Source organism: Apteryx rowi, unplaced genomic scaffold (genome assembly GCF_003343035.1).
Source record: "Apteryx rowi isolate R43461 unplaced genomic scaffold, aptRow1 scaffold_699, whole genome shotgun sequence".
In the NCBI taxonomy this organism is placed as follows: domain Eukaryota; kingdom Metazoa; phylum Chordata; class Aves; order Apterygiformes; family Apterygidae; genus Apteryx; species Apteryx rowi.
Window position 1 is genome coordinate 80,212 of NW_020450981.1, and position 25,190 is coordinate 105,401.

The following is a 25,190-nucleotide window of genomic DNA, read 5'->3' on the forward strand; positions in this document are numbered from 1 at the left end:
TTATCAGTGGTGAAGGCAATGGGATAAAACCTGGAAGGGTGAAGTCTGCAGGCAATGCAGAGGCCATTGTGATGGCAGATAAAAAGGAGGTTACTGTTAATTGGGTCTCAGCCATGGTCCGGCAGGAGGATTCGATTGCAGCTGAATGCAAGATAAGACCGATGGTACCAAGAATGTTGGCTGCCCCCTTTATCCGGGCTGCTGGGTCCTTATAACTATCCCTCAAGGGGATGTTTCGGTTCAGGGCTGGAACTGGGTTATTTCTGAAGCTTCCTGTGAACCCTGGGACCGGAAAAGCAAACCTTAAGTGTTGCGTTTATCAAAGCATGGGCTGAGAGGCAGCTAGGTTTGATACTGGTGCTTGGCAGAAAGGAGAGGATTTGATTAGAGCTGGTCACCAGGGTCGGGTAGCTGGAGGAGGCTCAAAACCCACCCGGGGAGCGCTTGCTTGTGGGCTAGTTCTGTAGCCCTAACTGCATTCCAGTAGGGATTTACATCCCAGAAGACTTTCCAAAGTAGCGTTTTTGGTGAAAGGGGCCGTTCTGGCTGAGCATGCTTTCTGAAAAGCCTTGCCCCAATGCTGTCGGAAGAGCAAGCCTGCCTGATCCTGCTACAAAGCAATGGGATGCCAGGCAACTTCCTTGGGGGCAGACTGTTTTCAGGAAGCGCGGTTGCAGAAACATGTCCATGGGGCTGTTTGTTCGCTGAGCAGATGCAAATAGGAGTGTGATACTGGGTGCTTGAAAGGCAAGGCAGAGCCACGTGGTTATTGCCTGAAGCTGCTGCGAGAGTGTTAGTCAGGCCTTGCTGCTTGCAGCCAGCATTGCTGGGCTCGTAACAGCCTCTCGCTTTTGTTTTCTTAATTAAATCGTGTTTCCCGAGCACAGATCTCTTTCCCGGACGTGGTGTGCTGTGCTTTCAAGCGAGTCCAAATATTATTTTAGGTGTCTCATCCAGAGAGAGAGAGCACAAGAAGGACGTTCCACGGGCAGATATCTTTCTTCTGCAAGCTCATTTGCGAGCACAATCTCCATTGTGGGCCGGGCGGTCCCCGGCAGGGTGGTTTGCTCTGCACCTCCCTGTGGCGATCAGATGGCCAGGCCATCTCCCAACTCTGCAGCCTGGCCCGGGAGAAGCCCTGGGAAGGTGAGGGGCAGCGTGCTGTGTTCGTCCCTAAGCAATGGGGAGGACCTGAGGTGGGATGAGGGTTGCAGCCTTGCCCCATGATGCCCAGGATAACTCTCATACTTCATGGAAACCGTTGGGTTCAGTCTGGTACTTGAACATAGTCCTCTTATCCCCCTACCCTGCTCATCGAGCTGACTCAAGTGCTCCAGGGTTCATCGACAGTCCCTTGTTTCTGCTCACCTCTCATGTTCCCGGATGTCCTTTGCTCCTGGAGAGCTGTTAAATGTTCCCTCTATAGTCAAGATGGTTTAGCTGAGTTCTCCTTGAGGGCAGAGGGGGAATTAGAGATGAAATTTTGGTTGCACACAGAAAAGCTCTTGGGGTTCTTGCATTTCGGGAGAGGCTTTGTCTCCGCTGCCTGGGAACACTGTCCGGCTGCCACGGGGATGTGAGTCATTCCCCTGGCGGGACAGCCTTTGCACCTCTGTCACGGGTAAGCAGCCTTGCAGATCGCTCGGCGGATCGCTCGTGATCCTCAGAGCAGAGACATGGAGGTTGTCGCGGCTCGCCATTGCCAAGCCTGCCCTGCTGCCATTCTGCGGGCCAGGGGTAGCAGCAAGCATCACATGGTCCATCAGGGGTTTCTTCCCAGAGGGAAGAGGCGCTTATAGTGCACTTTGCTTTCAGCATGAGGTGAAGACCTTGCTGGACCTGAAGCCCTTAGGAAGGGCAGGAGTGGCGTTGCTGCTACTTTGCTGGTGCCAGGTTTGGCTGTTGTTGGGAACTGCCTGAGGCATGCCAAGAGGGGACACTCCTCTCCACATCGGCTTCGATAGCTCGGCTATGGGGCAGAGTGATTTTCCAGAAGCAGCTTTTTTACGAAAGAATTTGAATTGCTTTGTATAAAGAATCTGCATTGTATAAATGAGTGGTTGGACTGTAAAACCCAAAATAAATGGTAAGGAAGTGTGGATTAGCCTAAGAAATACAAAATCAGGGCTGCACTGGACCGCGGGGCTGGCCAGCAGCCCTTTCTTTGGAGCAGTGAGGTAGCGAGGAAGTGTTTTTCCCTGTGCCCTGGAGAAGGAGAAATGAGGACCATGTCCAAAAATTTCCTGCAAAAATGTTTCTGTCTGGCTGTCTTGATCCTGGCTGTGACCTCTGCTCGGCCTGCCCGGTTTTGGAGGAGGCAGAGGAATTTTTCTCATGGATTGCGCTCCACACTGGAGAGTCAAGCTCTGCCACCAGCCCCATAGCTGGACCTGGGGAGCTGGCTGGCGAGGGCTGAGCAGGAGATGGGTCCTTGCTTGGAGGGGAAGTGTTTTCCGAGCCAGGTGAACAAACCTTTGGACAGTCAAGTGGTTATGCAATGCAAGGCATGTGGCAGGCTGGATCTGGGTGTGAGAGGGTTTCATCCATTCCCTCTGTACCTGCATTGCATGCTATGCTGGATTGCAAGCTGGCTTCTTAAATTGGGAGGGGGGGGAAACCCACGTTAGGAGCTGGCTGCTTAATCCAAGTCCATTTTCTTATGTGCAGCCCGCAGGGATGTGGTAATAGAGCCAGGAGGGCAATGTTGGCTTTGGGGGACACGGCACAGGTCACGCTGCAGAGTGGCCGGAAACAGCGGAGTTGTGGCCCGCATCTGTTGAGGGGCTGTATCCGTGACCCTCCTGGGTGTGCTTTGTCCCAGGGGGTGATTGCCGACTTGAAGCTGAAAGGGGATCCCCGGGCAGCCGAGCACCAGTGTGAGGAAGAGGAGGATGACGCTGAAGAGGTGAGCACCGGGCGGTTGCCAGCCCTGGTCAGTGTGCACTCCGGGTCATGGGAGGTGATTTTCTCATTCCTGTGTTGAATGACAATCTAATCCACCTTCTAAATGTTGCTGGGAGCTGAGTTTCCTCTGTGGGAGGAGAGGACCTGACGTCCCACTGGTTGACCCCGACTCTGTGGCACTGGCTGGATGTGTGGTGCGCTGACCCTTTCTGTTTCTTCCTGGACAAACGTAGGTATCCGGCGATTTTGGCAGCGGAGCAGAGGATGGACACCATCCCTTGGGAAAAGACAGGGTGAGTTGGTACCTGAGGACGTTGCCTTTAGCTGTGGGACGTTGGTTGGTGCATCCAGCTGGGTCCTCAACCCCTCCAGATGTGCAGCTACTGGGGACACCCCGCCAGGCCTGCCCACACATGGCAGGCAGTGAGTTTACCCCATGGGTAAAGCTCTCCTTTGCCAGCGATGTTGCAAGTGGATGGCTCTGTTAGACCTTTGCAGGGAGGTGGTTTGTCGCCAGATCATCTGGTATCCCGTGGGCATGTTCCCATTTCGGTTGCCGAATCTGGATTGCCTCCTGCTCCCGGGTGTACGGAGGGAATTGCTAAGCCTCCCTTTTCCCAGCAGTGCATTAGGGCCTGGAAATGTGGTGCTTGCACATCAGGAGCGCAGATCCCAATCTAAACAGTGTCCGGCTGCCAAGGCAATGGTGTTTGAGGATGAGAGAGCAAGCTGGGCCGTCGTGGTTTGGAACTGCGGCTCGGGGCGGGGCGGGGGGGGGGGATTTGCAAGGGACGCTGTGTCCCACAGAGGGACAGGCTCATGGGGTGGCCGCGCCACGGCTTTCAGGAGACTGTCCGCTGTTTGCACGCCACCCTCCCAGCTTGGCAGTCTTTGCCTGGGTGCGTTTGCTTGAGGCCTGGGCTGCATCTTGCCGGTGTCACGGTCCTGGGGCTGACCCCGCTGGTTGCTCACGCCTGCCGTCATGGCCGGGCAGCAGCAGAGTTGTCGCTGTCCACGTAGGGAAGTGGCTAGCCCAGAGGTGATTCGCGATGGGTGCATCGGGGCAGATTTGCACCTTGAGTTGCCTGAGCTCTGCGTGCAGTTCAGGGCAGCTTGCACCCTTTGCAGTCTGCTGTGCCCCTGGCTAGGCAGTCCCTGTCACCTCTAACTGTGACTTTCGCTGACGTGGGTCTAGGGACAAAGATTTTTGGGAAGATGAGGGCTGTGTTCCCTCCCTAGCCCCAGAGCTGCGGTCCTAGAGCTCCCTATCGGGTCCTCRTGCCTGCGTTTTGAGAAGGGTGCAGAGAAATCCAGGGAGAGGAAGCGCTGGCTGTAAAATCTTCCCAACAGACTCTTTTCAGCTGAGCACCCGCTGGGCTGCAGTCTTGAAGGTGAAGGTGGGCCAATTCAGCCCGAGGCCAAGTGCAGAGTCGAACGGCTAGAGCAGTTAACTCTTAGGAGAAGGCTGTGGGTGCTTTTTGTTACTGGCACATTTTGTGCCAGGTTAGGATAGTTATCTTGGAGATCTGTCATCGTCCAAGGCCCCTCCAAGGCCGTCAGTCCCTGAAGCGGGGCCATGCCTATGCTCTGCACCTCTGCTGCCGCGGGCTGGGATCCGTCCCGTGTCTCTTGGGCTGGCAGCTCTGCTCTCACGCGCTCTCCCGCTTCCCCCGTTGCCGGTGCAGGGCGTCCCGGGTCTGGCAGATGCCGTCCCCGTCACTTCTCCCCCTGTGGCTGAGGGCAGCGTGCCGAGGATCAGCGCGGGCTCCCCGACGCAGGCAGAGCGCGCCGGAGTGGAGGAGACGCTGCTGGTGTCCGCGGGAGGTAAYGCAGGCCCCGTCCGGGTAGTTTTCCCCTGCTGTGCCGGCCGGTCCTGGGAGGACCCTGGCGGCGGCGGTGACGATGAAAGGGTGGGTGTCCCCCGCTGCAGGGCCACCTGGCACAGCCCCATCTTCCCCGTGCGTGACAGCGTCCCTTCTCCCTTCCGGCAGGCACTGGCCCCAAAGAGGAAAGGGGGGAGAAGGGTGAACGCGGCCCCAAAGGGGACTTGGGGACTGGCGGCGTCTTGGGGACAGGCAGCGCCAAAGGTGAAAAGGTTGGTGAGAGAGGGGGCGTGTGGCTCCAGGGTGCTCGGCTGTGCCCGGCGCGGCTGCCTCTCCCGGCAGCCCCGGGGGCTCAAGCGTCCCGGTGACGCGTCTCCATTTGACATCTGTCCATCACCCTCTCTGTCCTGCAGGGAGAAAAAGGTGACGTGGGCATCAAGGTGAGCACTGGGGGGTGGGGGGGTCATTCGGGGCCACCCGCCAAACGTGGGGCGCACGGGGGCCGTGCCGCCACGCAGCCGGGCGCAGGAGGACGCCTTCCCCTTCCRTCTCCAGGGCAGCGCAGGATTTGGCTACCCCGGCTCCAAGGGCCAGAAAGGCGAACCGGGCGACCCCGGCCCCCCTGGGACTGTCGTGCAGCGCCCCGATGGCTCCGTTGCGGAGCAGGTCACTGGGCCGCCGGGGCCTGCCGGCCCACCAGGGCCGCCTGGGAAAGACGGAGCCCCCGGCAGAGACGGCGAGCCTGTGAGTAAAGCTGCCATGCCGCAACGCGGATCCCCATCCGGGGCAGCGGGGCGATGGAGGGGCGGGGGGGCTGCCCTCCTCCTCCTCCTTTCCTCCTCTCCTCCTCCTCCTCCTCCTCCTCCTCCTCCTCCTCCTCTCCTGCTGCATCCCCGTGTGTTAATTTTCCCTCCTCTCTGCTGTCCCTAGGGCGATCCCGGTGAAGACGGCAAACCTGTAAGTGCGCAGGGCGGGCGGGAGCCCGGCGGGGCTGGGGGTGGCGATCGCCCCCCCCCCGGCTGACGCCTGCCTCTGTGCTTCCCTTTGCAGGGTGACACGGGGCCCCAGGGATTCCCCGGGACGCCAGGGGAGCCCGGGCTGAAGGGCGAGAAGGTGAGTGCTGGCACGGACGGCAGCGTGCCCCCACCACCACCCCGGTGTCTCGCCAGACCCGGCAGCCGGGCCGGCGGTCGCCAACTCCCCGCTCTCTCCTCTGTGCCAGGGCGATCCCGGCACGGGCCCCAGGGGCCCCCCCGGACCGCCGGGCCCCCCCGGACCGCCGGGCCCCTCCTTCCAACGTGACAAGCTGGTAGGTGGGGGGACAGCGGTGGCTTGGGGAGCGTGGCGTGGGGAAACGGGAGGCGGGAGGAGCTGGACGCCGCCGGCAGTGGCCCTGGCGGGCAGTGGCGTGGGGTGGCATCCCCGTGCTGCCCGGATCCCCRGCCCGGCCCCGACGTTTCCCCCTTGGGCTTCCTTCCCAGACGTTCATCGACATGGAGGGCTCTGGGTTCGGCAGTGACCTGGACAGCCTGCGGGTGAGTGCCTGTGCTCGYGGCCACGCTGTGGCTCATCACGGGGCAGTCCCGGGGCGCGGGACCCCCGTCCCACCGGCAAGAAGCCAGGGACGCCCTCGGCCATCAACACCTTCTTGTTTTGCAGGGCCCGCGCGGGCCGCCTGGGCCCCCGGGGCCTCCAGGCGTGCCCGGCTTGCCGGGGGAGCCGGGGCGATTCGGCATGAACCTCACAGACCTGCCAGGACYGCCGGGGCTGCCAGGCCGAGACGGGAACCCTGGGCCCCCGGGGCCAGCGGTAGGTGTGCTGGGCAGCCAAGGGGACCCATCCCTAGGGCCACCCCGCGGCAGTGGGGCTGTAACGCTTCCCCAGAGCAACCAGGGGCCCTGTGCCCACGGGCAGCATGGGGTTAAGGAGAAACGGCGCCATAACTTTTCGCCACACTGAAGCCGGTCCCTCTTCCAGGGTCCTCCAGGTCCTCCTGGGAAAGACGGGATGGCTGGGCAGCYGGGGCCCAAAGGAGAGCGGGTGAGTGTCCCCTATCCCTGAGCTGCCAGCAGCACGTCTCCGCTCACCCCATGGGGTGGCTGGCACCCCAGCCACCTACTGCTCTGTCACCCCGGCACGTCTCCAGGCACTGGGCTGAGCTGAGCTGTTCCTGGAGCAGGGCAGCCTCTTCATGCCTTCTTTTCCCTTCTCCTCCTCCTCCCCAGGGTGACGTGGGGGACCTCGGCCTCCCTGGAGCACCTGGACCCAAGGTACAGTACCCAGGGCTTGTGGGGGGCTTCCCATTTGCAACACAGCCCTTTTTTCTTAGAGGCAGGGACGCYGCTCTGGAAGCATCAGGACGGAGACGGGTCCGCTTGCATTTGGGTTTCTCTTGGAGCAGAGCAGCGCTGTGGCTTCCCCTCACTCCCAGAAAGGGCTCGGCTTTTGCACGCGCCGCCCAGCCCTGCAAAAGGCACCTCTGCTGCCTGGAAAGAGGCTGCAGGGCCGTGACACTTTGAACCCTCTCTGAGTGTGGCTACCAGGGCTCCTCTAGCCATGCTCCTCCCGCAGCGTTCGTTTTGCTTTGCCTAGGGCGCTACCCAATTGGAAAGCAGCTGGGAAAGCCGAGCATTGTGGTATAATCCCCAAAAGAGGACTCCCTGCGGGGCTTTTGGGGCACAGAAGGAGAGAAAAGAGACCTAGTGGAGCAGGGCATGCTTTCAAGTACCTGCTTGGGTCACGCTAGCAGTAGGAATCCATGGCTGGTGGATGAAAACTGAAAACACTTGTGCGTAGAGCAAGTATTTTGCCTCCTTAAAACAGCCACGGACCATCCTTGGCCACTTTTGCCCATTCTTTTTGGTTTAAAGGGGTGCCAAATTCAATGAGGAAGAGGTGCCTGCTTGCTCCTGGGGCACACAGGAGCTGAGGAGCTCTTCGGGTTGGGAGGAGGGCATGTGGGGCAGAGCGAATTGCCTGCAGAGGGATGGTTGTAACGGGGATGGCCATGGTGACGTTGTTCTGTGTGAAAACGTGGCCCACGGGTGACCTGGTGGGTGCCTGTAGCCTGCTTGGAAACGGTCCGTCTTCTGCGCGTCACTCTTCTCTCTGTCTYCACTCCCTCTTCTCCTGTCTAACCAGAGCAAACTGCCTCCTCTCCCTTCCTACCTGTTAGAGCTTCTTTCTTTCCGCTCCACATCCCGGCCTCTGGGAGAGGCGAGGGTCGAGGTAAAGGCTTGCTGCCCCCGTGCAGGTGGCATGGCTGAGACATGCATGCTTGCCCTCCCCTCTCTTGAGGGCGACCGTGTCCCCYGTGCCACCCAAGGGTCCTGCATCTTGCACAGCTAGCATGTCTGCACCCTTACAGCTCCTGTGTCGCTGCCCAAGCAGAGCGCAGCCATTTAGTGCCAAGAGCCTTGCTAATGAATGTTTCTTAATGCCGTGAGCTCGCTGGCGTTGCCGTCCCCCAGCAAGCGGATTGATCGGGTGGAGGTGGGTGTGAGGACCGATTGTGCTGGTTCACATGATTTAGAAACCAGCAGTGAAACGAAGGGGTGCATGCGAGTCCTCCCCTTGGTGCWGTGCTGTCGCGCCTCTCTGCTTCTGGGTTTGCAGAGCCCCGTCTTCAGCTCCCTGCATCAAGGCGAAGTGCTTGATGAGCTGACCTTGTAATGCTGATTGCTGGCCTGGCTTAACAGCCCACGCCTGCCATGTGCTTAACTGTTACCAGTGTGTCCTTGCCGCCTGCATGGAGCCAGATGGTGATGTGCCGCTCACCCATGAGCTCTCAGGGAGAAGGCGAGACAGCACCCAAAGTGGCTCTGCATCCTGCTGCCTCCCTTCTGGGGATGGGGCAATTACAGCTGGCAGGGTGTCCGACCTTGGCTCTTGCTGCCTCCTTGCCTTTTTTGCAGGCAGATCTCACAGTCCGCTTGCTCTGCGAGGTTTGCACAGGAACTGCAAAAAGCTGCTTTTTTGATTTTAGACTAGCCTCTGGTGGCCACCTTGCACATTGCAAAGGAAGGAATAGGCAGGGACCCAGGGACCATGTGAGAACAGCCAGGGCATGCAGGACAGGGGCAATGCCCGGGCTGTCAGGACACTGTCTGAAGTGCCAGCACGTGGGAAGCTGGAGCTGTGCCCTACCCCTTCCCACAAAGCCCTTTTGCCCTGGAGAAGTGCCATCTAGGGGAGCATCCAGACCTTGCCCTGAGGGGTGGTTTGGGTCCACGGGCCCCTTTGCTTCTCTGTCTGGCCCGGACATAGCTTGGGCATTTGATTTGCGCTGAGAAGGATCTTTGCTCTGCACCCTTTCCCTCTGGCTAGGCATACTCCTGGTGCGGGAATGTCTCTGCAGGCTCTGAGCATGGGCCATGGCACCTTGTCCCATGCATTTCCTTTTGTTCTTTCCTCCTTTCAGGGCAGCAAAGGAGAAACAGGACCAGCAGGAGCTCCGGGAGAAATGGGGTTAGCTGGCCTTCCCGGACCCGTCGGACCTCGAGGGCAGCCAGGTCCCCCAGGCCCTCCTGGACCACCAGGGCCGGGGTATGAAGCTGGATTTGTAAGTGCCAAGCGTGGCCTTTCATCTGCAGCAGGCTGAGAGGGGAGGGTCGTGGCGCGAGGTGGGAAGAGTAGGTGCAGATGTGGCTAAGCCTGTTCTCCTTTCCTAGGGCGACATGGAGGGCTCAGGGCTGCCATTCGCAGCTGGCTCCACTGGACCACGCGGGCCCGAAGGACCACAGGTAGCTCCTCTCTTGCCCCTTCCCTCGCCTCCTCCCTAGAAGAGCCAGTGCAGAGGTTAGAGGGTCCCAAACCCATGGGTATCCCAGCTGACATAGTGCCTGGGAGGGACCACGAGCAGGAGAAACCAAGTGCTGTGCCCCTGTCTTGGACAGCGCAGCCACATGAAGGGCCTTTTTCTACCTCCTCAGTCCCTGGTGACTGGTGTCTGGGCGTAACTCCTCTGCCCTGGCTTAAGGAAGTGGGGGGGACGAGAGGAGGGTGTCACCACGTCTCCATGGGGCAGGTGGGTGGGTGGGCATGGAGACCCCCCCCTCCGTGCTGGTGGCATCCCCGGATGCTTCAGTGTGCTGGCAGCAGTAAGGAGCTCTAAAGAGCCTGGTGGGATTGGGGTCCTTGTGAGGGATGTGCTCGGCTCCGGGCACCTCAGGCAGTTACTCTGCACTCACGGCCATGTTGTCCTTCTCGTTCATAGGGGCTGCCAGGACTGCCGGGAATCAAGGTTAGGAGCCATTCAAATGCCTTCCTAGCACTGTGCCATTGCAGAGCCAGCCTCCAAAGCTGGTTTTTATGCTCCCAGGGCCATTTCCTCTCCCGCTGCGTTCCTGAGATATCCTTCCCTTGGGTGTGAGGGCAGGGTTGGCCCACAGGGAGCGTGGGGGAGCAGCGCTGGGGGGCCAGGTGATGTGCACACTGTGGCAATCCATGCCCCTGTTCTCTAACACTGCTTTCCCTTGCAGGGAGATGCTGGCAGCCCTGGGCAGCCTGGCTTGCCAGGACTGAAGGTAGGATCGGTTTCTCCAGTACCACTGGGAGGCTGTGTGCAACCCTCTGGGATCTGCCAAGGACTGAGCAGGACCYCCAGTCTCATGGACCCTGGGCTCCTGGGGATGCCCTGTACTGCATCTCAGTCTGCCCCTCTGCATTTTACAGGGGGACCCAGGCATGCCTGGTGTGGATGGCCGCCCCGGCCTGGAGGGCTTCCCTGGACCACAGGTAGGAGCATCCTCCTCATCCCAACACACGTTCTCAGCATCCTCGCTTCCTGAAAGCCCCGCTCCTAGCTCCCAGGCAGGGCCTCTTTGCACACTGTGGGGTTATTTCCACCAGCTCTGCTCTCAGCAGCTGAAATGCCCCTGCATGTTCAGCTCTTCCCCTGCTCTGGGGCTTGGCTSTCTGTGTGCTAGGGGGGGTCCGTGTTGTCTGCGGTCCTGACCCCATTAGCATGTTGCCTTGCTCACAGCCAGTTCCTTGTGCCTTCAGCAGGCAGGCACTACTGAAAGCTCTGCCCACCCCCTCCAAGGCAATCCAAATGCATCCCCTGAGGGGTCTGGACATGTCCCTTTGGTTCACACTGGTTCATCCTGCTGCAGCCTGAACCTGGCAGGCAGGGGATCGCCTGAAAAGCTTTTACTAGGCTTTAGGCAGAAGCAGTCTCCATTCCTGCCAGTTTTCACCTGGACGATGCTGGGTTTAGCTATGCTTGCTCCAAACCCTTATGGAAGCTCCCCCACATGTGCTTCTTCTTCCAGGGACCCAAAGGTGACAGAGGCAGCCCTGGCGAGAAGGTAAGTGCTGGCTCAGTACATGCAGGGATGCTTCCCCTCCAGTGGATGTGGGATGTGGACGAAGCCAGCCCTGGGCTTACTGTTGGTGGACAACACAGGGGCTGAACTCTTGCATCTTCCAGGGCGAGCGAGGCCAAGATGGTGTTGGATTGCCTGGCCCCCCTGGTTTACCTGGCCCACCAGGACAGGTCATCTACATCTCAAATGAAGATGTAAGTGATAGCTCCCTCCTCAGAGCTCCCTTGGCCTGGCTAAGAAACGGCATGCTCGCTTCTGAACTGGGGAGGGCTGGGTCCCCCAAATAAAATTTTGATCACAGCCAACTTGTGTCGGCTGGGACTCAACAGTTGCCATGTGATGGGAGCTAAAATTGTGTCGGCGGGTTGCAAGCCAGCATTCATCCTGAGTAAAGATCAGCAAAACCCTGAGGGGGATCTCTCCAGTAGCTCTGCCTGTGCTCCAGGCTGGGGGACAGAGCACAGATTGGGTTTGAAGCCCCATTTTGTCTGTTTTTCCAGAAGTCTTTGGCAGCTTTTCCAGGTCCGGAAGTAAGTACCTTACCCCTGCCCATGTGCACCTTTGGCTATGCTTGGAGTGCATCCCATTTCTTGAAAAGACGTGGTTCATTCTTATGAGTGTCTTTGCTCCTTCCTGCAGGGCAGACCGGGCCATGCCGGCTTCCCGGTAAGTCAGCGGCTTGGCTTTTGTGGGGGCTGCAAGGGTGGCCAGGAGGGAGCCAGGTGCTGTGCAGTGAGGTGTGTAGCACAGGGGAGCTTTGGGTACCAGGCACAAGCTAGGAGAGTTCGAGGAACCAGAGAAAATAAAAGTATCCGAAGGACTTATTTGAAAAGCATCCAGCCAAATCATCTATTGGGGAATAGAGCAGATGAATGCTTGCCAGAATTAAATTAACAGCATGTAAAGAAGCTTAATGCTAAAATTCATGTGAGCTTGAAGATGTTATGAGGCACTGATGGTTGGCATGAGCCTGTCTAGCCTTCCTTGCTGGGAAGAGAGGTACAGGCATTTTTCATTTAAAGTGCCCGGTTACTGTCCCACATTTTGTGGCCTGACATCAGTTAAAATTCTGCTACAGAGGGGCTGCTGAAGCCTTTTAGCTTTGCAGTGCCCATCTGGTGCCCTCTATTTTCCTGCATGCTCTTGCAAGAGGGAGCCAGCCTTTGCCTTTGTATGGCACTGGTACGTTTTGGTGCATGATTTGGGCTGCTGGGTGAGACGTCTCTGGGACCTGTGTGGCTGAGCCCCGGCCTCCAGTGCTGGTGGGAAGGATGCATCTGGTTCTGGGGAGCCACAGGGCTAGCAGTGGAAATGGAAGGGGGAGAGGCAACCAATGCGGGGTCGGGGTCTGCTTTTGCTGGTGGGGCTGACACGGGACTCTGCAATTCTCCATGCAGGGCCCCATGGGACCAAAAGGAGACCAGGGGTCGCCTGGCTTCCAGGGCTCCCCAGGGCTGAAGGTAACTGCTCCTGGCCACTTCAGCTCTGTGGGGTGGCTGTGGTCCCATTCCTCTATCTTTCCTGGCTCCCAGGTCCAGGCAGTGATGCCAAACCTGCAGCACCAAGAGAGAGCACGTTCTCCATCCAATTCCTCTTTTGCTTCCTGCTTTCTCCCAGGGTGAGAAGGGAGAGCCTGGTGTCATCATTAGTCCGGACGGGACCATCATAGCTGCTAATGTGAAAGGAGAAAAGGTGGGTGCACTTGTGGGAAGGGTTGGCATGTCCCTGGGTGCACCATGCCCACGGCTTCCTGGCCCAAAAGCCCCACCGGAAGAGGAATGTGGGGAGCACTGAGCCCGGTGCTGTGCATGGCAGCATGTTTTTGCACCAGGAACACTGGGCTCCCAGTCATTGCTGATTGTAAAGAGGGCTGCCTCATTTTCCAGACGATAATGATATTTTCCTGTTCTCTGTCTGCAGGGGGAGCCAGGGCCGCGGGGACCGGTGGGTCCTTCTGTAAGTCAGAGACTCCGTTATCCTTGTAGTTCCACCAGAGGGAAAAGGCTTTTCCTGGGGGACAGAGTTAGGGAGAAATCAGGGAGGGCAGGATGCTTCTTGTGTCCCCATCTTCTTTCCCTTCCAGGGCCCCCACGGACGGTCTGGACAGAAGGGAGAAATCGGCTTTCCGGGCAGACCTGTAAGAACCGCTCATGGTTTGTTGTCCATCCCTGTCAGGCACATCTGCCTCGAGCTCCCGGTCTCCTCCTTTGTCCCGGCCAGAGCTGCCCTCCCGTTTGCCCATCTCTCACCTGCCTAACCCCCAAACCTTCTCCCTTTTATGTTGAAACTATGCCAGACGCATTTTGGGGCAGGGCTCTGAGGGGGGTCTCGGAAGTGATACCAGAGAGGCGCAAGCTTGGAGCTACCCAGATGCCAGGAGGGGAGCATCCCTCATGCCCCGCATCCCAAGAGGTGGGGTGCTGGTGGGATGCTGGCCTTCCCCGGGATGAACAGAGATGCTCAGCACCGGCAGGCGTTTCAGCTGCTTTTGCTTCATGTCCATGCTGTGGCATCACCCTTCCTCCAGCGCTGGGGCTGGTGTGGAGATGGGGATGAGGCTTGTTTGTGCTCCACAGGGGCGTCCAGGCATGAACGGGCTGAAGGGYGAGAAGGGCGATCCCGCCAACGTCAGCGGCATGCCAGGCCCGCGGGTGAGTGGGTGCTGCAGCCGGAGAGCTGCTGGCCCCATGGGTGAGGACACGAGGGAGGGAGGAAAGGGGACCAAGGGGCTTGCTTGGGGCCTGAATCCCTTCAGGGAAGGGCAAAATTGTGCCCAGCGGCAGCAGAAAGACCCATCTCCCCAGGACTACAGAGGGAGACAGCGCTCAATCCTGCCTGTTGCATTGCCTTCCTGGTAGGGGGGAGAGGGGGGGCAGGCGGCAGGGGAGGAATAGTCACATCTACAACCCTAGAGAGCAGCCACTGCGCCCAGGGCACCCCAGTGACTGCTGGGTGTCCCCTCTGGGGCAGGGCATGGCCCTGGCCTCCCTGCTGGGAGCTGTCACGCCGTCCCATTTGCCAGAACCCAACAGGTTTTCTCCTTCCACAGGGTCCCCCAGGTCCCCCAGGCCCTCCAGGGCCTCCTGGGCTGCCCGGCAGTGCAGTCTACGACAACAACAATGTAAGTAGCACCACAGTCACCTCTTCTCAGGGGCATAAGGCCAGAGACCGGCTCATCCCAATGCCACTGTCCTGGCCAAGGGTACCACATGGTGCCCATGGGCTCTGTGCTCCTGGTGTCATGGGTGCCGAGGACAGAGAGAGAGGGGGAAGGATGCCACTGGCAGTGTTTCTGCCGGGACCGGGATGTGGGGCTGTTGTCAGCATCGTGCCAGCGGGCTCCCTGGGCTGTTCCCCATGCTGCTCAGGTAGTGGGAGAGATGCAAGAGTGATGGGACAGCACTTGGGGGCTGTGGGGAGGAGCACAGAGGTCGGTGTATGATGTGTCATCTGCCCAAAAGCTCTTTGGGTGTCCTGGAGGATTTGAAGCATAAGAGCAGATGGCGCCAGACTAGGTGGGTCCTACTGGCGATCACTCGTGCCCCTTTGGCAGAACATGGGCAGTTTGGTGAGGGCTGCCACATCCCACACTGGCGGGGAAGGGTGTGAGCTCTAGTCTGAGCAAGCTCTCTCAAGGAGGAGACCCCTGCAGAGAGACAGCCATCTTTAAAACTGCCTTCCTTGCATATTTGCAGGCCTTCGGTGACACCAGCCATCCTGCGCTGCCGGCCTTCCCTGGTAAGGGGGGATGTCTGTGTCCCAGCCCCATGGAGCAGTTTGGGGACCCTCAGGCAGGGTGGGAATTGGAAGCGGCCCCAGACAGAGTGGCTCTGCGTCTGTAGGACTCTTCAGACCTGCAAGCCCGGTGGAAACTGGGATGATGCAATGCTTTTTGCAAACGTGTCCTGACCTTTCTGGGAAAGACTGAACCGAGGGGGTTCAGTCTTGCAACCCATCTGCAAAAGCACCCCTGTGCAGTGGAAAGCACCGTCATTTCAGTGCTGTGTCAAAAGCCCAATTACCTTGACAGCAGGCACCCTAGGGAGATTTTTCTGTGTCCCATGTGTGGGCTGGCTCCTGTGTCCCCATCTCACCAGCAGTCCTCAGGTTCTGTCTGGGCTCATCTTGCTGCCCCCACTGTCATTCTTGCTAGTGTTCCCAGGCAACAGAAATGCTTTCTAAGCAGGTGACTCCCAATATTTTCCAGGGAAATGGGTCATGTACCTTGTGTAACAGGGGACCGGGCTCCTTGTACTGTTCAAAACCACGCTCTTTGCCTGAAACAAGCAAAGGAGTGAACCCCAACAGAACMCTGGCTCTTGCTACCTCTGTTAAAAAGAGCCGTTCCCCTTTGGCTGGGATACTGCAGCTCTAAGACAGCATCACTGCTTGCATTTCTTACAGGTTTCCACCAGTTTCCAGGACAAAAGGGAGAAAAAGGAGATGTTGGTGCTCCGGGTCCCCCAGGTGAGCAATTCCATCTCTGTAGGCTGAGAAGAGGTGAAGATGCATGGGAGGCATCTCATGCTCACATCAACACGTGTCCCACTGGCCTGTCTCCAAGCCCTCCTGAGGGCCGTGCTCTCGGGTGCTGTGGGGAGAGGCTGGCCAGGCAGCACAGCCCCTTTGCTGGGCATCCCGGTGGCTTTCTGCCTTCTGCATCCTCCTCATGATGGGGCAGAGCACATGCAGCAGGTCCTGACCCTGTTCGTGGCTTTGCTGGCTGGGAGGAGAGCACATCATCGTGGCTGCTCCCCAGCCCGGAGCCCAAGTGAGAGGCGATGGCAGTGTGGCAGCGAGCACTGGCTACCATGACTCCTCTCCTTGTCCCTCCACAGGCCAGTTCCCATACGACCTGAGCCGATTCAGTGCCAACTTGCGGGTAAGCCCCTTTGCCCAGAGCTACTGCAAGCAGCACCTGGGGGGCAGTGAGGTGGCCAAAGCCCCTTGGTGGGCGACTTGGTGCACTTGGCTGCCGTGGGCTGGCTGCGACATGCTGGAGTGGTGTGGGGATATGCCCGGAGCCCAGCTGGGGTGCACTGGGCACTGGAGGCGCAGATGGCTCATGCTCATGTCACACTGTCCCATAGGGTGAAAAAGGGGAGGCAGGCCTCAAGGGCGAGAAGGGCGAACCAGGCGGGACGGCGCTATATGGCTCCAGCGTCTCCGCGCTGCCAGGCCCACCGGGTCCCCAGGGCTACCCTGGCCTGCCGGTGAGTACACCAGGGGCACAGGGTGAATTGGGGGTATCTCCATGTTCCAAGCAGTGGAGGGTAGGCTGGGGAGGGCTGCGCTTGCAGTGGGATGGTGGGGAAGACTGGGGGGTATCTCCAGGGGGATGGGATGGCAGGCTGTGTGTTTTGCCTCAAGGATGCTCTCTTATTCTCCCTAGGGTCCCAAGGGGGACAGTATTGTTGGTCCACCGGGGCCTCCAGGACCACAGGGACCCCCTGGCATTGGATATGAAGGGCGACAGGGTCCTCCTGGCCCTCCTGGCCCCCCTGGTCCTCCCTCCTTCCCAGGCCCACACAGACAAAGTGAGTACCTGTCCAGAGGTTGCCCCGTCTCCCCTCCTGCCCCCCAATCCCTAGTTCATCCTCTCCCTGTCCCATGCACCGAGCTGGGGCAACCATCTTCATTTCAGCCTTCCCTTCCACCTAGCTATCAGCATTCCTGGCCCTCCCGGCCCACCAGGACCCCCTGGACCACCAGGTACCAGCGGGACATCTCCTGGGGTGAGTTGGGGCTGTGGGGAGGAGGGGAGGGTCATCCCTCTGCCTGCCCACCCCCATGTTTGCCCTCAGTGCAGAGCCCAGGGGGGATGCAGGGGCCATGCCCCGGCTGTCCTCCCCTTCCAGGCTTGCTGGCTGAGCCCTCAGCGCCCACCTGCCCTGTGCCTGCAGCTACGCACCCTGCCAACGTACCAGGCCATGCTGAGCACCGCTCACGAGCTGCCCGAGGGCTGGCTCGTCTTCCTTGCTGACCGGCAGGAGCTCTACGTCCGCGTGCGCAACGGTTTCCGCAGGGTGCTGGTGAGTGTTGGGTGGGGATGGCTGCTTAGCCTGCACCCGTGTTGGGGTTTGCGTGCCCTACAGTTGTCACCCAGCATCAGAGGGACCCAATGGCACCCCTGCTGCTGGGCACCTGGAATTGCTGCACCTTGGCACCATCGGTTGGGGGATGCTGAGTTGCCTTCCTCTTGGTATAAGCGAGAGGAGAGGGGTTGCTCTGCTCTGCTTTAACATGCCCTGTTCTTCCAGCTTGAGGAGCACACCCTGATCTCCAGCTCTGCTCTGGTGAGTCCCCCATCCTGCTGGCAATGACAGCGCACAGGCAGGGGTGTCCCTGCCGGCYGCCACGGCCCAGCTCCCACGCAGGGCTCTGGGCAGCCCCAACCCTGAGCTCGGCTCTCCCTCCTGTCCCAGGACAACGAGGTGTATGACAAGCCACCCAGTGTCCACTACTCCCACRGCGGCACCGTCCCTTCAGGGTCCCAGCACCCCTTCCAGCCCCGTGGGCCCCTGCACCCTCTCCGCAACCACAGCCCCCCGCCCACCGCCCGACCGTGGCGAGGGGACGACATCGTGGCCAACCAGCACCGCCTTCCTGAGCAGCCCCTGCTCCATCATGGTGCCCAGCATCAGCAAGAGCTCCTGAACAGTTACTACATCAACCGCCGGCCAGATCCAGCCCCCGTAGCCACCCATGTTCACCAGGACTTCCAGCCTGCCGTGAGTTCCCAGCGGGCCGTGGAGATGTGCGCTGTGGCCAGCCAGGGAGACTGGCGTGTCCCTCATGTGCCAAGTGCTCCCTGGTTGCTGTCACATCCCATTCGGCCCGCCGGTCCCCATGCTCTGCAAGGTGCCTGGGGAGGCAGCACCTCGCGGTGCCCTGGTGGTGCCCAGCTGACCCTCCCCAGGCTTGGAGGGTCAGCTGGCACGGGAAGTGCAGCTGGCAGTAACAGCATGGGCTGGCCACTGCAGTTCTCATGCCTGTGTCTCCTTGACAGCTCCACCTCGTGGCCCTGAACGCACCGCTGAGCGGCAGCATGCGTGGCATCCGAGGAGCCGACTTCCAGTGCTTCCAGCAAGCCCGCGAGGTTGGCCTCCTGGGCACTTTCCGGGCCTTCCTCTCCTCCCGCCTGCAGGACCTATACAGCATCGTGCGCAGGGCTGACCGCAGCACGGTGCCCATCGTTAACCTCCGGGTAGGTGTCCTCAGCCGGGGAGCGCTCATGGGCTGGCTGGGATGACCTCGCGTGACGGTCCACGCTGCTTCGGGGAGCCAGCACCGAGCTGGGGACTTGGAGAGCTGCCAGCAGGACTTCTCCCTGAGCTTGCATCCTTGGAGAGATGCTACTGACCTCCTCGGGGCTGTGAGCATCTCAGGGACATGCTCCAGTGGGGAGCAGGGATGGCGGCTGGGCTGACCTGCTTTTTTGCCTCCCCTCACGCCCCTGCCAGGACGAAGTGCTCTTCAATAACTGGGAGTCCCTCTTTGCGGGCAGCGAGGCCCCGATGCGGGCCGGTGCGCGCATCCTCTCCTTCGACGGCCGGGACATCCTGCRGGACTCGGCATGGTGAGTGCAGGGTTCCCAGGGGCTCCCAGCGGCAGGTGGGGGGTTAGGCAGTGCGGGCACACCGGACAGGGCCGTGGCTGCACCACGAAAAGCAGCAGGGACATGCGAGAGGGGCAGGGGTTGGATTCGCCGCGTCGCACCGCGGCTGCCGTCCGGTGAGCACCGGAGGGTCCTGCCACCCTCCAGGGAGCATTGCCCGCCAYGGCAGCTGCGCACCCCTCCGCGTTTCAGGCCCCAGAAGAGCGTGTGGCACGGCTCGGATGCCAAGGGCCGGCGCCTCACCGAGAGCTACTGCGAAACGTGGCGGACGGAGGAGCGGGCCGCGGTGGGCCAGGCCTCCTCGTTGAGCTCGGGCAAGCTCCTGGAGCAGGCGGCCAGCAGCTGCCAGCACGCCTTCGTCGTCCTGTGCATCGAGAACAGCTTCATGACCGCCTCCAAAAAATAACCCCGCTTTCGGGACGCTGCACACCTTCCCAGGGAGGGCCGAGCCAGGCCAGCCGGCTTCCCTGGCTRCGCTCCTGCCCTCACCCCGCAGGGTGTTTGTTTGTTTGTTTKTTTTCTCCTCCTCCAGACCTAAAGCCAAAGAGTTTCGCCATTGGTTTTTCGTGCCGGCCTGCCGGGGGGCTCGCAATGTCTCTCGCCCGGGCTGCGTGGGGTGAGCTGGCCCGGAGGCAGGGGCGCTGTGGGCTGGCGGGCTGCCCCGTGCCAACTCCTCCTCCTCCTCCTCCTCCTCCTCCTTTTGGACACAGCAGTTTCACTTCTCTTCTAACCCCTAATATTTAACCAGTTTAGCTGTATACGTGCATCAACCGCCTCTTCCTTGGCCTCCTCTCTGCTAGGATGCTCTTTGTGGGGAGGCTTGGTGGGGGCTAGCAGGGAGGGATGCTCCGCAGGAGGATTTTGGAGATGCTGTGTGGTGTGTCCTCCTGGAAAGCAGAGGCCTGGGGGGCCCCCTGACCCCCCTAGCCCGGCACCGTCCTCGCCGGGAGCCCGAGTCCTGACCCAAATCCATGCTGCTGGGGCCCTGGCGTACCTCCAGGCCACCCAAGGGAGGACAGCGCCCGCCCCAGATGTCCTTGGTGTCGGCTGGAGAGCAACTGGCCCTGTGTGCAGCATCCCTATCCCAAGCGAGAGACCATCCCTCAGCAGTGACTGGGCTCTTGGGTGCTTGCCCCTCCGCTCTGCACCCAGCCGCCTCCACCCAACCAGGTAAGGTCCATCCTGGCCGGCACTGCTCCCCACGGCTCTTTGGCCTTGCCTCCCGTCCCACTACCTGCCCTTCCTCACCAGGCACGGCGCTTCCTTTGTGGGGATTGCCCTGGCGGTCCCGTCGTCTGCCCCCAAATCCCCACCTCCGGGTCACCCTCTCTCGCTGCCTTGCTGCCCCGGCGTGGGCTCGTCCCATCCTCTCCGCGCACCCTTGGGACCCCTGCGGCCCTGTCCAGGCGCCCTTCCCTGGGCTCCTGTGGAGGCTGGGGAGGGGGATTGCTGCCCAAAACCCAGCGTTTCCCCGCTGTGATATCAGCTCAGAGGCCAGGGGTACGGGGCAGGGTGATGGGACGGGAGATGGGGCCATTTCCCGGGGCTGCCACTGGGGAGGGCAGACCCCCCCCACACACACCCTGGCTGTCTAGGGGCGGGAACGGGGTCGCCCAGCTGGCCGTCGGCATGTGTTTACACACATGTGCGTGTGTGTGTGTGTGTGTGTGCGTGTGGACCGCGTGGTACCTAGGCCAGAAACCACGAGCACCCTCCGTGCCACCTTTGTTGCGCTCTAAGGCCAAAGCGAAGCAAAGCTGGTTTGAATTGGTGTGGACAAATCCAAGGTGCTAAAAAAAAAAAAAAAGAAAAAAAAAGAAAAAAGATAAATCTGTAACTAGCTTTTCATTATTGTATGGAGATTCTTACCATAAAAGCTGTGCAAGTCACATGGCCTCTATTTCTTACCATCTACTGTATTTTGTGTAATTAATGCAATTTAAAGCCTGTGGAGCTTTATATTTTTTTTGTCAGTTGTGTCCTATAAACCATTTTCTAAAGGCACTGAATAAAGAAATGTTATCCTCTTGTAGTGTGGCTCTGTGTGGCTGAGCAGGAGGATGGGGAGCCAGCAGCCAGGAGACCCACAGACCCCAAATGTCTCCCTCATACAGCACCTGGAGGTAGCTCTGGTTTAGGCTGTGACACTGCCTTGGGCATCCTGGCTCTGCTCTGGTTGTGTTTGGGGGCCCCCCCGGCTTCAAAAAGGGAGCGAAGGAACAAGCCCCAGTGCAGGTTGGTGGCTGTTAGATTTGCATGCTCAGAGGCCAGCCCAGCTCCTAGGAGACCCCCAAAAGAGTGCTGGATGGGGACACTTCCCCAGCCCAAATGGAGGAGCTGGGGCAGAAAGGAGATCCCACTAGGTATCTTCTCAATGGGACAGTGCTGGGGCTGCTGGTGGGCTGGGCAGATGGGAGATGAAGCACATCACAGAGTGGTGATACTCATTTATTGAGAGCTGCAACCCACTTCGTGGGACAGCAGGTGCCCACAGAAGGGCAAGGAACCGGCCGTGGACTCTGCGCCCCGCTGCTGAGTGGGGCTGGGCTAGCAATGGGGCCACAGGCCCACTGCTGCTCCAAGGGAGCCAGCACAGTGCGTAGCTGTCCTCAGCACCAAGCCCGTCCAGGCACTGTGGGGATGCAGGGCTGGCGCTCAGGCTTGCACGGTGCCTGCCTCCGGGCTCTTCTCCTTCGCTGGCACATCCGCGGCAGGCTGGTGCAGCTCCTTGGAGAAGGCCAGCTCTGCAGGCTGCTTGTTGCGGCTGTGCCGGATGCCCACACCGACGGCTGCCAGCAGGTAGGCCACTGCCAGCAGTGTGAAGTAACCGAAGTACATGTAAAACTGCAAGGTGGGGACAGAGAGCGATGCCTACAGCAAGTCCCTGGCACCCACGTGTGGCAAGCCCACTTTACCTGCCTCCCACCACGGGACGTGGCATCCCCGCAAGCCTGCTAACGTTGGACACGCCCAAGGAGCAGCGGTCCCAGACACCATACCCCAATCTGGCTCCCTCTCACCCTTTTTCCCCCCCCCACGCTATTTCTGGGACCACCTCGGTCCTTGGTGCCCCCCGAGCTCTGGCCCATGTCCCCTCCCATCCCTACCTGAGGATGCACAGAGAGGCCCAAGCCCCTCTTGTCAGCCACAATAATGGTGATGATGGTCTTCAGCACAGTGGCGAAGAAGGTGTTGACCCCAAAAACCAGGGCGCAGAGCTCTTTGGAAAGGGAGGTAGCAATCCGGAAACTGGGAAAAAAGGGAAGACAGTGAATTCAGCCCCTCCAGCACTGCAAGCTCGGCCACTGCAGCAGGAGGCAGATAGGTTTGGCTTGTCTACCCCCTGAGGAGCAGGACTGGGGCACCACTCACATGGCGATGGGCACCAGGAACTGGTAGGAGCCACGGAAGAGCACGTAGGCAGCGTAGCACAGCCAGATATTGGTGGTGGTGTTCATGAGCAAGAGCAGCCCTGCCTGGAAGGCCGTCACAGCCCCAATCACCAGCTCCGACCACAGCGTCCAGCGGATCTTCATGTAGCCGGCTGCGAAGGAGGCAACGGCCCCTGAGGGAGGACGGGGGCACCATGAGTGACACCCCTGCCACAGAAACATGGTGTTTTGCCTTTCTGCTGTCCCCGAGCCTGGCAGTAACCATGAGGCTAGTGATGCTTGCCTACCCAACCTCAAATCCACCTTGCATCCCCCCCTCCCCGCCCCCACAAAAGCACTGCAAGGACTGCCATCAGGAAGGGACAGAGCAGGACAGGGCGGGTGCTCTGATCCCTTTCCATCGAGCTGTGGGAGGCTGAGGGAGCATACCCAGCAATGTGGATGCGGCATCCACCCCTCCGTTGTACACCCTGCGGTCTTCTCTGGCAGGGTAGATCTTATTCCAGAGGATCTGCACGTAGTACAGGATCAGGTAGTAGCCAGCTGAGTTGAAGACCCACCAAAGGGACCAGAGCCGGAGCTGTGGCTGCTTGGTCGCCGTGCCCACCTCCCGCAACATGCGGCACAGGACTGCATCACGCCAGCGCCATGTCCCCTCACCACCCGCCTTGGCCATCTTGTCTAGTTCTGCAGGTGCAGCCCCGTTGCAAGCCGGCTCTGCCCGGTTGAAGAAGAGACTGCGCTTGGGCCGCTCCAGGAAGAGCGTGAGGATGAGGCCGAAGCTCATGAAGCCTAGGGAGACATAGTTGAGCGTGAGGAAGGGGACATTGCCCAGGGTGACACAGAGCTGCCCCAGCACTGAGCTGGCAAAGACACCCATGAGAACAGAGGAACGGGAGTAGCTGGCCATGCGCTGGTAGCGAGATGGGGCGACGAGGGAGAAGATGTAGGAGGAGTAGGCGATGCGGGCAGCCATAGTGATGCCGTAGAAGAACTCCATGAGCTGCATGGCCAGGACAGAGGTGCCCAGAATGAGGAGCAGCCAGATGGAGATGTGGCTCAGGCTCTGCAGCAGCAGCACYGGCTTGTAGCGCAGGTAGTCCGTCAGCAGGAAGATGGGCACCAGCACGGCCGTGTAGGAGTATGTCAGCACTGGTGTGATCGCGTTGGTCACCTGCCACGTGTGGAGACAGCCTAAGAGCTTGGCATGTGCTGCTGCCCGTGGGCTTGCGTCCCCGCTGGATGCACCCAGCTGGGCCCTTTGGCCCGCAGCATGACAGCCGCAGCTGCCCCAACACGGCCTCTCCTTGGGGAGGAATTTGGCCTGACGTGTGCTCAGCCAGGGGCCCGGCTAAGCCCCAGCAGGCTCCCGCGCTGGGAATGCAGCGTTCCCACGGCCGCGGCAAGCCACCGGGACCGGGGCCAACAGCTCTTGATGGCAGCGGGAGGAGAGAGGCAGCCCCCTCCTTGCTTTACCCGGCTGTCGCCAGCAGCACAACCTTCCCTGTCGGTGCCCAGTGCTGCGCTGGCCCTGCCACGGCATGTGCAGCGCTGCGCACCGTGCCGGGAGCGTTGGGGAAAACTCCCCACCATCCCCACCAGGCAGCACCCCCCACCCCGCCGCTCTCACCCTGTCCCTGCAGGCTGCCCTGCTGTGCTCCCACCACCTTCCCCTCCACCCCGAGCCTCGGCAACCAGCCCCAAAGCTCAACCCTCGCACTGCTAACCCGACATTTATTGGGCTTAAACATAAACCCAGGTGGGTCGGGGTCAGGCAGAGCCCCAGCTCCGCAGGGAGCGCGAGGCGGTGTTTGGGCCAGGCACCCTTTTGCAAAGCAAGCCAGACTTTAAACCCGTTTCAGCCCATTGCGCCCACCCCCCCCATCCCGAAAGCTGTTGCCGGCACCCAGGGGGCTGCTTCCAGCCCTGCGGGAGGAGGGTACCCGCCTGGCCGCTAGCACCTGAGGCAGGAAGGCACAAGGCGTTCAGCCACGCCGCGCTGTGCCAGCGAGCCTTGAGCGTGGGCGAAAGCTGCCAAGGGATGTCTTGCCAGCTCTGCTGGAGCAGGACGGTTGAGGTGACCCGCTTGGGCAACCCGGGCACAGGGAAGAGAGGGCCAGTTTGGCTGGGGCGAGGAGGGAAGCGGGTGGCGTGGGCATGGGGGCAGGCTGCCAGGCTGCGAGGGCATGGCAGGGCCAGCCCATGGGCTCACTGGACCCCGTCCAGGTTGCTCACTGGGGAAACCAGGCGCTGGAGAAAGGTGAGCTGAGGACTGTTTTTCCAGGACGGGGTTACCCGAGTTTAACCTGGCCACCTTGCGGCYGAGAGGGGCGGGAAAGCGCCGCTGGCAGTTGGCTCCGCTTGCACCACGCTGTCCTGGCACCCTCTCCCCGTGCACACGGGAATACCCCACCCCATCCCAAAAGGCAGTGCTATGATCTGCCACGTCTGGGACACGGCACGCCTGCACCCTTCTGCGCCCCGGCATGTCCCTTTGCACCCACACCACGCCGGGGCAGATTTGGGGCATGGGAAGGATTGCTGCTGCCCTCCCCAGCCCTAGAGGGGGGTGCTCCAGGCAAAGGTGCCCACGAGCTAGGTGCCTGCAGGAAGACCTTGGCCAAAAACCCTAGGTGAGGGGGATGCAGGCTGCTCACCTCCACCTCCGTGAAGTTCTTGTCAGGCCCCAGCAGGTAGGGGGTGATGAAGCTTTCCCCAGGCCGGATCTGCGTCATGAACCCATAGAAGCACAGGTAGAAGACCTGGAGCTTCCAGTGCTGGTCTGGCGCGTCCTCCGCGACAGCCTTCTTGGCGCCTTCATCCTTCTTGGACATGGCGCTGCCAGCTGCCCGAGCAGCTCTTCAGTGGGACAGCAGCTTTCTCCAGAGGACAGTCAGATAGACGGGTTCTGCCGGGCCGGGCAGCTCCTCTCCGGCTGCAAGCACTTGCCGACACATCGACGTCCGCGACGGCGCTGCAGTTTCTGGGGAGAAAGCCGCATTTGGCGTGAGACCAAATTCCTCCAGAATACTAACACAAATAAATACCACTACCTTCTCCCTAGGAGACATTCTTGCAACGGCGAGCTCATGCAGAGATCAAAAAAAAAAAAAAAAAAAAGCAGCCC

General features: G+C 60.3%; 2 protein-coding genes across 7 annotated transcripts in view; one reads left to right on the forward strand and one right to left on the reverse strand.

Annotated features, from left to right (window-relative positions):
* Positions 1–20,703, forward strand: part of COL18A1 (collagen type XVIII alpha 1 chain) — a 71,045-nt gene extending 50,342 nt beyond the window's left edge. For 4 of the 5 annotated variants that reach the window (XM_026086505.1, XM_026086507.1, XM_026086504.1 and 1 more), the window contains 40 exons: positions 2,822–2,905; positions 3,138–3,197; positions 4,590–4,728; positions 4,896–4,999; positions 5,141–5,167; positions 5,283–5,471; positions 5,658–5,684; positions 5,778–5,840; positions 5,950–6,036; positions 6,209–6,262; positions 6,387–6,536; positions 6,705–6,767; positions 6,953–6,997; positions 9,148–9,288; positions 9,398–9,469; positions 9,943–9,969; positions 10,208–10,252; positions 10,401–10,463; positions 11,000–11,035; positions 11,158–11,247; positions 11,554–11,583; positions 11,693–11,719; positions 12,451–12,513; positions 12,671–12,745; positions 12,974–13,009; positions 13,137–13,190; positions 13,630–13,704; positions 14,103–14,174; positions 14,749–14,791; positions 15,458–15,520; positions 15,892–15,935; positions 16,144–16,266; positions 16,446–16,590; positions 16,715–16,788; positions 16,957–17,085; positions 17,314–17,349; positions 17,479–17,784; positions 18,063–18,260; positions 18,517–18,632; positions 18,864–20,703. In XM_026086505.1, coding sequence (XP_025942290.1) covers positions 2,822–2,905; positions 3,138–3,197; positions 4,590–4,728; positions 4,896–4,999; positions 5,141–5,167; positions 5,283–5,471; positions 5,658–5,684; positions 5,778–5,840; positions 5,950–6,036; positions 6,209–6,262; positions 6,387–6,536; positions 6,705–6,767; positions 6,953–6,997; positions 9,148–9,288; positions 9,398–9,469; positions 9,943–9,969; positions 10,208–10,252; positions 10,401–10,463; positions 11,000–11,035; positions 11,158–11,247; positions 11,554–11,583; positions 11,693–11,719; positions 12,451–12,513; positions 12,671–12,745; positions 12,974–13,009; positions 13,137–13,190; positions 13,630–13,704; positions 14,103–14,174; positions 14,749–14,791; positions 15,458–15,520; positions 15,892–15,935; positions 16,144–16,266; positions 16,446–16,590; positions 16,715–16,788; positions 16,957–17,085; positions 17,314–17,349; positions 17,479–17,784; positions 18,063–18,260; positions 18,517–18,632; positions 18,864–19,077 — 3,489 coding nt within the window. In that variant the 3' untranslated portion in view covers positions 19,078–20,703. Of the gene's footprint in view, positions 1–2,821; positions 2,906–3,137; positions 3,198–4,589; positions 4,729–4,895; positions 5,000–5,140; positions 5,168–5,282; positions 5,472–5,657; positions 5,685–5,777; positions 5,841–5,949; positions 6,037–6,208; positions 6,263–6,386; positions 6,537–6,704; positions 6,768–6,952; positions 6,998–9,147; positions 9,289–9,397; positions 9,470–9,942; positions 9,970–10,207; positions 10,253–10,400; positions 10,464–10,999; positions 11,036–11,157; positions 11,248–11,553; positions 11,584–11,692; positions 11,720–12,450; positions 12,514–12,670; positions 12,746–12,973; positions 13,010–13,136; positions 13,191–13,629; positions 13,705–14,102; positions 14,175–14,748; positions 14,792–15,457; positions 15,521–15,891; positions 15,936–16,143; positions 16,267–16,445; positions 16,591–16,714; positions 16,789–16,956; positions 17,086–17,313; positions 17,354–17,478; positions 17,785–18,062; positions 18,261–18,516; positions 18,633–18,863 lie in introns of those variants that run through there. The other variant, XM_026086508.1, reaches the window with a different exon arrangement.
* Positions 20,704–21,117: 414 nt separating this feature from the next.
* The window catches only part of SLC19A1 (solute carrier family 19 member 1), a 9,492-nt gene continuing 5,419 nt past the window's right edge, over positions 21,118–25,190 (reverse strand). The window contains exons 2-6 of one of the 2 annotated variants that reach the window (XM_026086509.1): positions 24,721–25,046; positions 22,493–23,237; positions 22,044–22,236; positions 21,779–21,920; positions 21,118–21,478 (exon numbers count right to left, since the gene is read on the reverse strand). In XM_026086509.1, the coding sequence (XP_025942294.1) occupies positions 21,281–21,478; positions 21,779–21,920; positions 22,044–22,236; positions 22,493–23,237; positions 24,721–24,897 (1,455 nt within the window). In that variant the 5' untranslated portion in view covers positions 24,898–25,046 and the 3' untranslated portion in view covers positions 21,118–21,280. Of the gene's footprint in view, positions 21,516–21,778; positions 21,921–22,043; positions 22,237–22,492; positions 23,238–24,720; positions 25,047–25,190 lie in introns of both variants that reach the window. The other variant, XM_026086510.1, reaches the window with a different exon arrangement.